This window comes from Eschrichtius robustus, chromosome 16 (genome assembly GCF_028021215.1).
Source record: "Eschrichtius robustus isolate mEscRob2 chromosome 16, mEscRob2.pri, whole genome shotgun sequence".
Taxonomy (NCBI): Eukaryota; Metazoa; Chordata; class Mammalia; order Artiodactyla; family Eschrichtiidae; genus Eschrichtius; species Eschrichtius robustus.
In genome coordinates, this window is record NC_090839.1 from 14,656,739 (window position 1) to 14,670,400 (window position 13,662).

At 49.0% G+C, this 13,662-nt stretch overlaps 1 protein-coding gene across 1 annotated transcript in view; it reads left to right on the forward strand.

Annotated features, from left to right (window-relative positions):
* ELMO2 (engulfment and cell motility 2) overlaps window positions 1–13,662 on the forward strand; it is a 38,373-nt gene that overhangs the window by 17,572 nt on the left and 7,139 nt on the right. The window contains exons 7-15 of the mRNA XM_068565246.1: window positions 299–398; window positions 1,511–1,662; window positions 4,209–4,287; window positions 7,458–7,508; window positions 11,482–11,604; window positions 11,921–12,055; window positions 12,652–12,756; window positions 12,851–12,959; window positions 13,301–13,437. Coding sequence (XP_068421347.1) covers window positions 299–398; window positions 1,511–1,662; window positions 4,209–4,287; window positions 7,458–7,508; window positions 11,482–11,604; window positions 11,921–12,055; window positions 12,652–12,756; window positions 12,851–12,959; window positions 13,301–13,437 — 991 coding nt within the window. The remainder of the gene's footprint in view (window positions 1–298; window positions 399–1,510; window positions 1,663–4,208; window positions 4,288–7,457; window positions 7,509–11,481; window positions 11,605–11,920; window positions 12,056–12,651; window positions 12,757–12,850; window positions 12,960–13,300; window positions 13,438–13,662) is intronic.

A 13,662-nucleotide genomic window follows, 5' to 3' on the forward strand; every position in this document is an offset into this window, starting at 1 on the left:
GCTCTGCCACCTCCCCCGCCTAAAAGTGAACCTGGGACGTAAGCTCCCTCGGGCACCCCACCAAGTGCTGGGGTTTGACAAGGCCAAACCCAGAAGCCTTTTTCCTTCGGTGACTGCAGGGAAGAATCTGTTCCATACCTAGCTTCGGTGTGTGTCAGGCGCTGGCTCACAGTGGCGTTCGCTGATTTCTCAGGCGGTGCTTACGTTGAAATCTGTCCCTATTGTGGCTGTCTTCACACCTGTGTTCCCCAGTTCTGAATCTTTGTACTGTTTTGTGCGTGTTTTGCACATGTCGCAGCTACAGTGAGATGCTGGCATTCACCCTGACTGCCTTCTTAGAGCTCATGGACCATGGCGTTGTCTCCTGGGACATGGTTTCAATCACCTTCATTAAGCAGGTGAGGCCTCCAGCATTCCCTCTTTCCTCCCTCCGTCGCCAGTTCTCTAGGCTTGAGGGGAGGCGCGGGCAACACAGCTGCTCCGGCGAGGGTCGGGTTCTATCCCCGAGGCCAGGTTTTTCATCCTCAGGCTCCGGCCTTCCTGTGGCTCCTGGAAGATGTACTTTGTTACACTCGCAGGGCCTGCACTGAGAAGATGGAACTGGGCTCCCGGAACCGATTACGGCCAAAGTGGAATTGGATTGTCAGTGAGACTCGGGATAGCATGCAACCAGCCAGCCAGCCAGCCAGCCAGTACCATCCCTAAGTCTTCTGACCTGCTTCCTGAGCCCTGCCTCCTCTTTGGATAAAAAAAAAAAAAAAAAAAAAAAAAAATTCATTTCATTTGCCTTCTGTTTATTAATCTGCCTTCTGTTTACAAATCTGCAAGGTAGCCTGTTTGATTGTCAGATGAACTCAGTGGGGGGCAGAAGATGCTTCTAGTTTTATCCTCCTTTCTTCTAGAAGAAGGGGCAGTGTCACCTCAGAAAACTGAACTAAAACCAATGAATGCTATATCTGCTGACCTAGAATTACACCTGTCATTGGCTTGGGACATGGAGAACTTCCCAATGCTGGAGATACTTAGGCACAAGTGAAATGACCATGTGTCAAAGATGTTATAATGGGGATTGAGAAAAGGGATTAGATTATAAGACTTTGAGGTCCTGTGTCCCCGAGTCTGCTGTTCTGCGTGTGTATAGGGACAAAATGTATGTCCGGAGTATAGTACATGGAGAGCAAATGAGATCCCAGCATCAGTAAAACCCTCTGCTTTTTACACTCAGCCTTTTCATGCCTGAACCCTTATTTTGAAAACAAAAGATTAAGCCCTTAGGTTTAAGGAAACATAGTTGAGTGGATGCTGTAATTTGAAATTGAGTTATCCATGCCTAGGGACTCCCTGGCACATTGGCCAACATAGCAGATACCATCGTCCACCTGGGGACAACTGTCCAAATGTGGGCAGCACACCTAAGAGGAGAGTCTCGGGGCGGCGGGCATCTGAAACCTAAGCCTTCAGCTCTCTCGGGCCCTGAGCTTCCTAACTGACTTGCCCTCTCTGGCTTTAGATCGCAGGGTACGTGAGCCAGCCCATGGTGGACGTGTCAATCCTGCAGAGGTCCCTGGCCATCCTGGAGAGCATGGTCTTGAACAGCCAGAGTCTGTACCAGAAGATCGCAGAGGAAATCACTGTGGGCCAGCTCATCTCTCACCTCCAGGTGTAAGTAGAGACCCTGCCCCAGCCTCCCTTCCCTGCCTGTTCTCTTCTCCCCTCTTACTCTGTTTAAGTCTTCCAGTCCTACTTCTGCTTTGCTTGTATTCTGAGATGCTGGTCTGCTTGTTCATTCACTCATCACCTCTTCCACACTACTGCCAGAATTCCTCCCGTAATTCAGACCTGGTCATGTCATGCTCCCGCTTGAAATCCTCTGTAACTCTCCTTGCCTCTCAGGATAATGTGAAGTTTTTCCCAATCTTCCTGTACCACCATGGTACCAGGCAGAATTAGATGCTTTCTCCTCTGTGGGCCAGATAGTTTCTGTTTGTACCTATGATAATCATATTTATATAAAATACTGTATTTTTATTATCTGTCTCCCATTTTAAACTTTGAGCTCTCTGGGAACAGGGGCCAATCATTTTTGTATCCCTTGTTTTGATTTAAGTAGAAGCTCAATTAGCATTTGTTGAATGAACTCTTGCCAAACTAACAGTATGCTGTTGGGGGTAACAAGAAGTATTGTATAGGATGTGAGTTCCAATCCAGGATCTACTGCAAACTAGGTCTCTGCCCTCAGCAAGTTACCTAATCGCTTCTGGCCTAAGTTTCCTCACCTCTAGACTGAGGTTAATCATCCCCACCTCTACAGACTTGTGAGGATCAAAGAAGATAAAAGGTCCAGCATAGGGGCCAGCACAGGATAGGTATTCAATAAATTGAGGAGGTTTTTTGTTTTTTGTTTTCTGTTTTTTTTTTTGCTTTTGTTTGTTTTTTAAGAAGCTAAAACATTTAACATCCTAAAACATTTAACAGATAGTAAACAAAAGCCAAAGACAGATTAAAGCCTTTGGAGCACTGTTCGTCTCCTCCCCATTCTTTATACTTCCCTTTCAACCATTCCGCACAATTTAAGGGGACTGGGCTTCCCAAAACAAGGATGGGGACACTGCTGATTCCTTCCTAACCCTTGCTCCCTTCCAGCATACGGGACATTGACAGAACGCCCTGCCAGTTCCAGGGGAAGCCAGAGCTCCCAGACTTGGTTGATTATAGCAGCCTTGTCTTCACTCAGCTATGCTCTCAGCCTGTACCTTCCCACTAGTCCAAGTAAAAAGGAAGCACAGGGAGGTTTACAGCTCTGATTTCTCCTTGTCACTTCTCTGAGGAATTCTTAAGCCTCTGTTCTCATGCCCAAAAGCCAAAAAGGTTGATTGAAGTCAGGGGGACATTGTAAACTCCAGATGGAGAGATCTGATTTTCCTGACCTCAGAGTTACCTCTGTTTCTTTGTTTCTGCATTGGGAATGACCCAGTTACCTCCTTAGAGATGATAGAGGAGTGTGGCATTTCTTAGGGGTCAGTCAATGAACACGTTCAGCCCATTGCTGTCCCCAGAAGTCATGTCCTCTGCTGCTGGGCTGAGGGACAATTAGTGGCCTCCACTAGACCTCCAAGATGCCCCCGGCCAACCAGGACGCCCAGCAGCCCCTCTGGAAAGAGCCACAGAATGCACTCACAACGTGGCAGGTGGAGAGCTCTTGTCAAGTGCCAGGATTACAGGATTCCAGAGAAGTGTTGCAGTTATTTTATTTGTTTAAAATAAGTTCATAGTTAAAGACTTTGAAAATACAGAAAAGCACAAAAAGCAAATCATTTGCCCATTATCCCCCCTCCAGACATAACCACTGTTAACAGTAAATTGACTGTGCCGCTGGGTTTTTTTCTATGCATATTTTTAAGAAAGTTGGAATCTTACTGTACATGCTATGTGTGCCTTGACTTTTTTTATGGACTAATAGATATTGAACATTTCCCATGTCAAAGAACCTTCTGAAAGGGTAGTTCTAAATCTTTTTGTGCAGGAATTCTGTGCTGGTCTAGTGGTTAGGACTCCATGCTTCCACTGCCGAGGGTGCGGGTTTGATCCCTGGTCGGGGAATTGAGATCCCGCAAGCAGTGAGGCCTGGCCAAACATTAAAAAATATATATATATATATATATATATATATATATATATATATATATATATTTTTTTTTTTTTTTGCACCCCATATGCCTTTGAAAATCCAGTAACAGTTATGGACTCTCACCTCCCTGGAAAAATATATCACATAGTCAACCAGCTACAAGGAATAATGGCTGCACCATTTCTAGGGTTCCCAGACACTCTAAGCCCATCCCTAACCCCAGGCGAAGAACCTTTATGCTAAAACAGCATTTTTAACGACTGCTTAGGATTTGAATATATATGAACAGAGTCGCTACTGTGGACATTTGCATTATTTACTGTTGTCTCTTTTTTTAATAGTACTTGGATGAAACACCTTGCCAGTAACTCACGCACAGCTCTCTGATGACTATCTTTGGATAAATTCCTGTTAGTGGAATTGCTGGGTCAGGGAGTCTGCCCACTTTTAAGCTTTTGAGACTAAGCCTCTGATTATTGTTTGATTACAGTCTGCGAGTGATTGTTTTAAACCATCTCTAAGGATCGTCTTGCTGGTCAGTCTTCTAACCTCTCTCTGCCTTCTTTCTCCGTTGACACAGCTCCAACCAGGAGATTCAGACCTACGCCATTGCACTGATTAACGCACTTTTTCTGAAGGCTCCTGAGGACAAGCGACAGGTCTGTGCTGGCCTTTTCAAGCTTTGCATCTGGGCTCTCCCAAGAGAAGACTTATCCTCCCAGTCATTTTCCCAAGAGTCCTTCCTCCTGTCCCTCTGCGGCCAGAGCCCATCAGAGCGGCTTTGCTAAGGAAGACCCAGGGAAGAGCTAGGAGGGAAACCAGCTGGGTCCTAGGTCAGGGCAGGGGCCTGCAAACTTTTTCCCCTCAAGGGTGAGTAAATATTTTTTGCCTGGTGGCCCTTGTGGTCTACGTGGCAACTATTCAACCTTGCCGCTGTAGCCAAAGCAGCCTCAAACAGTAGGCAGACAGGTGGGTGTGGCTGTCTTTCCATAAGACCTTCTAGACACAAACAGGCAACAGGCCTCATTTGGCCTTACTGCGACTACCCGTGGGTTAGAGGATCAAGGGGCAGGGAGAGGAGACCCTCTGGGCCTCCCTGCCGGGTCCCAGGAGACAGAAACAAATGCAATCCTTGCTTAAGGAAGCAAGAGTGGAGGGACTTAGCTTGAAGTTTCATGTATAAAGATCCTCTGATCCAGCTTCTAAACTTTTTTCTTCCCTATCAATTAGCTGTGTGACATGATGCAAATCGCTCTGCTTCTCTAAACCCCAGTTTCCTCACCTATAACGTGGGAGCAACATCTGCCCCATTCACTTCATAAGGATGTCATGAGAAAAAGCCAGACCCCTATTTTGCAAGTGAGGAAACCAGGTATCAGCTGGGCAGTGGAGCAAGGGCTGACCTAAGAGACCAGGGCCCCAAGGCTGTGTACTTTTCCTGCCACTGCTGGGCAAGTGCTCTAACCCCTCTGGGTCTCCGTTTACCTTTCTGTAAAATGCAAGGGCCAGATTAAAGATCGCTATGAGCCCTTCCAACACGACTGTTCTAGATTTCTCTGGTCAAAGCCCAAGTGATGTACAAAAGAAAGACTTTGTAATTCTCTGTCAATACCATGGGCTCAGTAAGTTGTAATTCCTGTGGGATTATGTACCAAGTTCTTGGAAGGTTCTGGTGGGAGGACCAGGAGCATCTGTGGTTCTGTCTGTCCTTGTCCTTCTTGGATGGCTCGCTCTGTTCATCTCTTCCTCCCTAGTCCTGCTTTGAATGTAAGCTGAAAGCTCATTCTTCCATCTGCTTCTCTCTGTGCTTTTTGCTTTCTGCCGGCAGGACAAGCATCTTAATCCTCTAGACCTGCCTGTCACTGTAAGTAGCACTGCCATATGGAAAGGGCCCCGCTCTTTTCCAGGTGGGGAGGTTGAAGCTGGGTGAGACTCTCATGATCTGATCTAGTTGTTCAGGGAGCTGCAAGACACAGGAAAAGGTTGTGTGCTGTAAATCTCATTTGTCAGGACACTTAGGGAAGTACCGCAGATCAGAGTCACATAAAGGATTAAGGGGATGCCTGCCCTGGGGAATGTGGCCCAGTCTCTCCTTTGTAACCTGCCTTCACATGGGTCTGTGGTTCAGCCAGGAAGATCAGATTCAGAAACAGCCTGTGACTTTCACCTAGATGATGCCAGATGCATCACATTCCAGCTTGCTGTAGCCAGGAGTAAAGGTAAATCCATGCCCTTTTGGACGCTTACTGGATCCTAGGAATTGGAAAAGCTTTAGACAGTTGACAGAAGGGAATTTGGATACTCGTTTCTTGGTTAGAGGGAGCTGAAAGAGGTCAGCTCTGTGAGGATATGAAAAAGGATGAGTGCTTCCCCCGGCACCGCAGAGAAGCCTTTGGTTGAAGGCCTTTATATTCCAGCAGCAGACCACTGTCAATCACCCACTTTGTGAGTCATCGACAGCAAGATTTAATCGTGAGTCGGCCTCCCGTAGCCACCGGAGAAGTTTCTAGTCCGCCTTCCTCCTCTGCCAGTCAGTGTGTGCTCAGGGGACGCAAAGTAAAACTTAATGTGCCTGGCAGCGTCAGCCGTTTGGGATATGGCTAGAAATCTAGAAGCGAGAGGGAAAGGCCTTCCAGCTCTGAGAAAAATGACAACACTCACAGATATTGCCCCATAGGAGAGGTGTGACAGCTCCCTCAGGCCCATTGATTTAGAATTATCTGTGAAATTAAATTAAGGCAGCAGTTTAGAAAGTGAAGTCATACTGATTAACATTATAAGAAGTGGTGGCTGACATTGGAAGGAAGAGACAGAAGAATTATGAAAAGCTGTCAGAAAAAGTAAAAGCATAGTAATCTGGGACCATTTTGTTTAGGGGAGAATAGCTCCACATTTCAGACGCCCCATAGGGTATTACAGTGTCACAACACAGAATAATAACTGATGTGGTTTTTGTTTTTGTTTTTTCCCTGATGAAGCCAAGTCCTTGGCAGTGATTAAATTATTATAATCATTGTAGTCTCTTCAGAAATACAGAAGTGTATATATTCTTAGAAGATTAGCGTAAGAATGGTCAAAATAACAGTTCTGAGAGGACCCTTAAAGCTTCATTCCCTGGAAGATTCACTTAACGTAGGATACTGTATTTCCTGAGTGAGCTAAATAAATAAAGTGTTACTGTCAAAATCTGAACCAAATAAATAAAAAAAGGTGACCCTGTTGTGAAAAATCACTTCAAAGCACCCAACACATTGTCCTCTAAACTGATCAGAAGTGAATCATAGACCAGCTACTGTTTCACAGCATCCCACCCCAGCTCCGTCTGCTGGCGTGGTGCTGGGGGTGGGGGGGCGGTGGAGGAGGATGCTGGGGCCCAAGCCCTCTTGCTCGGTTTGGAGTCAGTGTCTCATTAGAGTCCCTTCCAGCCTTGGCAGTGGTTCGGGCCTGGGATGGTGCATGTGGCTTGGGAACCATCATGCTGCTCTGTGCCCTGTGCTCGTCCATCTCCTGGCATCCTTGTAACACAAGTGTCTCGTCCTGAAGCAGTCTTTGTCCCTCTTTGAAGATGACACGGTTGATTGTACCACTGGGAAAGGAAACCCTGTTTGCATTAATGTGTACTCACGAAAGAAAACGTGCGGGAATTTTTCAGAGTGTTAAAATAACGTATTTGAAGGTCTGTGAATTTTTTTTCATTTGCCCACTTTTCATTTGAAAGGAAAAAAATTACGGGAAAAAGCCCCAGAGCTGTGACATCACCTTCCTCTTGATAGTTGTCACAGCTGCATGCCTGCCACCTTGCCTTATGTTCGCTTCTTCTTCTCAATAGGATATGGCCAACGCATTCGCACAGAAGCACCTTCGGTCCATAATCCTCAATGTAAGTTCCCAGACAAGCTATGTTTTGTTACTGTTATTGCTTTGTTACTATTAACTGCAACTACCACTATTATTATAGTTGTATTATTATTATTGAAATCACTATGGAGTGGGATGGGCACGCAGAGGGACCTGACTGATAGGTACTAAACGCTTCCTAAGCTGGAAAGCTTATGGTTTCCGATCCACTGTAAGCAGGGCTGTCTCTAGGAGGCTGTCCCACCAGGAATTGCAGGGCCTCTAAGGAGGTACTTAGCCAGCTCTACTGTTTGTTGCCTCACAGCTCCACAAACTTTTATCCAGAGGGACTGTGTTAAAATAGGCACAGAAGAGGAATTCACTCCACTAACACCAGTCATAACCCTGAGTTGTGCGGGGCACTGGGAGGGGTGCGGGGCACTGGGAGGGCTGCCCGGCCTGGGAGATTGCAGAGGAGGAGCTGGCAGTCCTGCCTCGAGGAGAGGTGTCAGGAGGCCTTAGAGGCGGGTCTTCAGGGAAGGCTGAGGATAAGCCAGCTGACCCGTCAGAAAGGAGTTCCTGCATGGGGAAGGGGGGCACCTAGGAGGAGTGCGTGGGCCGGTAGAGCGTGGGGTGAGAATTTGTGACAGGCTGGAGAGGCGGCCAAGACCAGATCAAGTAGGGCCTTGGTCTTTTTCCCAAAAGCAATTGAGAGGCTTTAGTCAGGATTGTGAAATAACCAGGCTGGCGTTTTAGAAAGATCACACTCCAAGATCCGTGTTTCCTGAGGGGTATGTGAGGGAGGAGAGTAGAGCGGGAGTTGGGGGGAGGGAGGCATCTGGAGGGAGGTCTCAGTCCCTGTTCTGCAGTGGGGATGTGGGTGGGGAGAGAGCTGAGGTGGGAGGTGAGGGCCGGGAAGGAGAGTCAAGGCGCTGGGTTAAAAGGAGGCCATTTTATCAGTTGTCCAAAACCAGGTGCAACTGGGAGACCGCGGTGTAGGGAACAAAATGAGAAATCGGGAGTCGAGTGTGAAAGGCTTCATAATTCTGAACGTGAACTTTGGAGTCGGCAGCCCCCGCTCTGCCTTTAACCAATCTTTGATCTTGAGCAGTTCACTTAACTCCTGTGGGCTTCAGTTTGCCCATCTGGGTGTGAGGACCAAATGAGCTGATACATATACGCAGGGCTTAGGGGGCCCGGCACTTGGTGAGCGCTCTGCTCACATGGGCAGTTCCTTCACCGTAAACAAGATGCAGAGGTGATAGAATTCAAGAAGTAACCGTGGGCACCTGTGAGGTGGCGCGATCAGCTGCTCTAAACAGGCAGAGCCCACCGGACTTCTCGCAGAACGAGCTCCTGCCTGCGGGCCATCTCCCTGGTCACACAGCCCCGCTGCCAGCCCGGCAGGAAGGACCTGGCCAGACGCTTCCGCCCTCTGCCTGCCACACAGGTTCCCTCATTCTTGTCTCCGTGTCCGAGCGGTTGTGTGGGGCGCCGTCCTCTGCATGTGTGGGAGTGGGTGCCCTTCTCAGAGAACTTTAATGCATTTCGAGGCTTATTATTTACCTGAATGGGATTAGAAGTTCAGCTCATTTCTGGACAAACCTGGTGAACAAGCGAAGATTCCATCCACTATAGAAGACAGTTTGGTGTCAGCACTCAGGCTGAACCGGTCTGCTAGGAGAAGGTTAACGTATGCTCACTTAAGTCCCGGGATTGAACAGAGTTGAGCCAGGGAGCCGAGGCCTCGAGGTACTTGACAGTCAAATAAGACTTCATCAGACTGGCGCTGTTCTTCTTTAAGCCATTGATGACTCGAGGAAGTACCCTCCCGCTCTGACGTCTCTGAGATTGAGAAACGGGGATTAAAGTGAATGAAAACCAGTATCACATTAACTTTAACCTCTCTTCAGAGTGGTTTTATGAATTATGGAGAGAGGTGAGGAGAGAGGAATAGGGATAGACGGGTAGGGAGAGATCAGAGTGGCGGAGGGAGGGACGCAGAGAAAGGAAGAGGCTCAGAGTGAGGTGCAGGGGCAGAAGCGGCCGAAGCGGAGAAAAGACCCTGGGCTGCAAGAGGCTGGGTGGAGGCGGAGGGGGAGCAGAGCAGACCATGAGAAGGAAGCTGGGGAGGCGGAGAGGAGGCCGATGAGAGAGATCGCGCCCGAGGAGAGGGAGCTGGAGAGGGCGCGGGGAGGAGGTGAGGGCGGGGCACACACGACAGGGGGCGAGCAGGAGCAGCCCTGTCCGCTGTCCTGTAGAACTTGCTGTAGTTGTGGAGGTGTGTGCAGAAAGGGCGGCCCAAGCCACGTATGGCTGTTGAACGCTTGAAATGTGTCTGGTGTGGCTGGGGAACTGAATTTGTAGTTCTTTAAAGTTTCAGTTTAAATTTAAATGCCCACGTGTGGCTTGTGGCTACTGTATTGGGCCTTGCAGATCTAGGGAAAGAGACAGAGAAAGGAAGAGCTCTCTGGAGTTGCACCGGTGGGGAGAGGAAGTCTAGAGCAGCGCCGTCCAGTGGAAATATGATGCGAGCCACTTGTTTCATTTAAGTGTTCTAGTAGCAGCATTAACTAAAAAAGGAATAAGGGAAGTGAATTTCAGTAATATAATTCATTTAACCCGGTATATCTAAAATACTATGATATCAACATGTAATCAATAGGAAAATTGTTAATGAGATATTTTACATTTTCTGTTTTCATACTAAGGCTCTGATATCCAGTGTGCATTTTACATTTACAGCACATCTCAATTTGGACTGGCCACATTTCAAGTGTTCACCAGCCACAGGTGGCTAGTGGCTACCAGACTGGACTGCACAGATCTAAAGAGATTGATTGATCCCGAACCAGAGCAAGCTCTAGAGAGAGCTGATCTAGAGTTAGAAAGCTAAGTATTTTAGAGTACAGCAGAACTTTCTGACATGTTCCACTTCTACTCTATCATTGGATGTAGCCACTAGCCACTTGTGCCTCCTGAGCTTAAAATGTGACTAGTGCGACTGAGGACCTGAACTTTTAACTTGAATCAATTTTAACTGACTTAGATGCACGTGGCCACGTATGGCTAGTGGCTGCCATACTGGACAACACAGCTCTAGAGACGAGCTAGGCCGAGTAAGAGAACACGAAGGGCACAGAGGGCGGTACGTGTGGGGAAACTGGGCAAGAGTCTCATTTGGGCGAGAAAAGACCAAGAACGACAGGATTCTAGATGGTGAGTGAGACAGAGGGAGCGAGGAATGCAAGAGAACAGGCAGGAAAGAGCAGGAGGCTCCTGCGGGCGAGGGAACAGGACACCGAGAGACAGGACGGGAACCAGCGTTGGTCAGCCCGGAGGACAGAGGGGGGATGTGGCGTGTAGAACAAGACAAAGATGGAGCATGAGAGGTGGAGAAGGACCTCAGGTGGGTGGGCGTCAGGGAGGAGGTGGTGAGCTGAGGGGGTGGGGAGGGTAGAGTTAGAGGAGGGGACATGGGGACATGGGGAGGGGGACATACCCAGAATGAGCAGAGGGAAGGGGAGGGACACCAGTAGGAGAGAAGGGGGCCAGACAAGGAGCATTAGATGCCCCTCTTTGTGTAGGTGTCTCGAGATGATTGAAAGAAAATGATCTTTTCAGAACCCCTCTACCTGGTGAGGCCATCCAAAACATTTTATTTTTCTAAGGGAAGACAAAAGAATGGTACTGTCCAGTTCTACAAGCGACTCTTCACACACACTCTGTTGTCTGGATCGATTGGAATGAGGTCCAGCCGCTGATCTCCCGCATCGTAATGTTACTTCCCCGGCCAGGGGCGTGCACAGAAAAAGATGGTGCCCTTGTGGCCTGCAGTGAATCATCTCTGCCTGAATCAGGCCCATTCATGTTGCATCCCCTTCTGGAACTTGAAGTCCCTGTGTGGGGGAGGAAACCCTATCCCCTGCCCAGCATACTGTCTTTTCACCGGCATGGATGTGGCTCTTCAGTAAAAATCAGTTCACCCCTCTGCTCCCTGCCTTTGCTCTTTCCAGCATGTGATCCGAGGGAACCGCCCAATCAAAACCGAGATGGCCCATCAGCTGTATGTCCTGCAAGTCCTGACCTTTAACCTTCTGGAAGAAAGGATGATGACCAAGATGGACCCCAATGACCAGGTAGGTTCTAAGTGGGACGGAGCTTTCCTGGCTGGCATCGTGTGCTGTTTGATGTGGTGCATTCCACCCTGTGTATTGAGCACCTGCTGTGTGCCAGGAATTGTGCTTAGTTGTGTCAGCTTTGGGCCTCACCATGATCCCTTTCTGCTGGGTGACTGGGCCAAGCCCATCTCTGTCCTGCAATGCTAGAGGTGATGCCTCCTCAAAAGATCGATCGGGGCCAGAGTTCTGCCCGGAAAAGCTCTACCCACTCTTTCTTTTCCTTGTTTCCCTTGGTTAGCTGATTCACCTGCTGACTGTCTATTTCACCTCCCAGGCTCAAAGAGACATTATATTTGAACTGAGGAGGATTGCATTTGATGCAGAGTCTGACCCTAGCAACGTCCCCGGGAGTGGGACTGAAAAACGCAAAGCCATGTATACCAAGGACTACAAGATGCTGGGATTTACTGTGAGTTTCCCAGAGCATGGACACTGGTAGACCTTCTCCCCTGACAGGGAGTCAGAGGGCCACCCAGACAGAACCCTGACAACCCTCTCTCATAACATGATGGTGGCCCTGGAACAGAAGACACTAAGAAGCTGGAGGGGCCTTGACACTTGGTTTGCTTTGGCCGTGGCAGGTTCACAAGTTTATGGCAACATTTGGCCCCTTGAAACAAACCCATCTGTAGGAGGGCCCAGGAGGTCGGCCAAATGAGTGGAGAGGGGATCTCTCATGAAAGCAGCTAGATTCTTTGAAAATCTGGAGTGGATATTTTGTGATAAGCTACAGCTTGAGAATGGAGCTAATTCAGTTAAATACTTATTGGGTATCTACTCAGCACCCAGCAGTATTTAGGCACGGGAGATGTAAGATGAGTCAGCCACAGTCCAGTGGCCGTGAGCTCACAGCCTCGTAGTAGAGATGGGCACGTGACAAGAGCTACAACAGAGGCAGGTGTGACGTGTGGGAGGCATACGGTGGAGGGGTGATTGGGGTCCCCCTCAGGTGAGCTCGCACGTAGGGCCTACCGAGTCTCAAATCAGGTGTGTTTATTTCTACAGAACCATATCAACCCAGCAATGGACTTTACCCAGACTCCTCCTGGAATGCTGGCCTTGGACAACATGCTGTACTTGGCGAAAGTCCATCAGGACACCTACATCCGGGTAAAGGCTGGGGACCAGCTTTCTCTGTGTTGATGCCACATCGCTTGCCTCCCTCCCTCCCTCCCTCACCCTCCCTTTCCTCTTCCCCCCACAGATCGTCTTGGAGAACAGCAGCCGAGAAGACAAACATGAGTGCCCCTTTGGCCGCAGTGCCATTGAGCTCACCAAAATGCTCTGTGAGATCCTACAGGTTGGGGAACTGCGTAAGTCTGTGTGGCTCCCCCCTTCCTTCAGCCATTCCTTGTACTCAGGAGCCTGGTGAGACTCGAGGGTATAGAGTTAGGTGTCCATGGGACTGGACAGCCTTACTGTACTTTTTAAAAAATTACCAAGAGAGCTGTAATCCGTCTCCAGTTGTTTATGGGAGTCGTGGCTGTGGCTTGTTTGAGCTGGTGATTTAGCATGTTCAGTAGCTACGCCCCCATCCACCACCCCTCTTGGTCGTCAGTCTGGTTTTGTTCCTCCGGGCTTTGGTGTGGAGGACCCCAGGTTTCTGGACATGAGCTCCCAGCTTCATCCTTTCCCCGTTTCTCTTCTTCCACAGCAAATGAAGGGCGCAACGACTACCACCCGATGTTCTTCACCCATGACCGAGCGTTTGAAGAGCTCTTTGGAATCTGCATCCAGCTGTTGAACAAGACCTGGAAGGAGATGAGGGCAACAGCCGAGGACTTCAACAAGGTCGGTGTCACAGAGCTCTGAGGCCTGTGGGCTGAGACCATCCCAGGACAGTCTGTGACAGCTGGCCAGAGCCTGGGGAATACTTGAGCTGGAGGACAGTGTGGTCTGCAGCGCTGAGTCATAAGACGGAGGCATTGAGAGCATCAGTCCCCTCTGTAACCCTGAGCAGGTGTCTCCCTGCTGGGCCCCTCATTTGCCCAGTGGACCAGTACCGGCCCCTCCCGC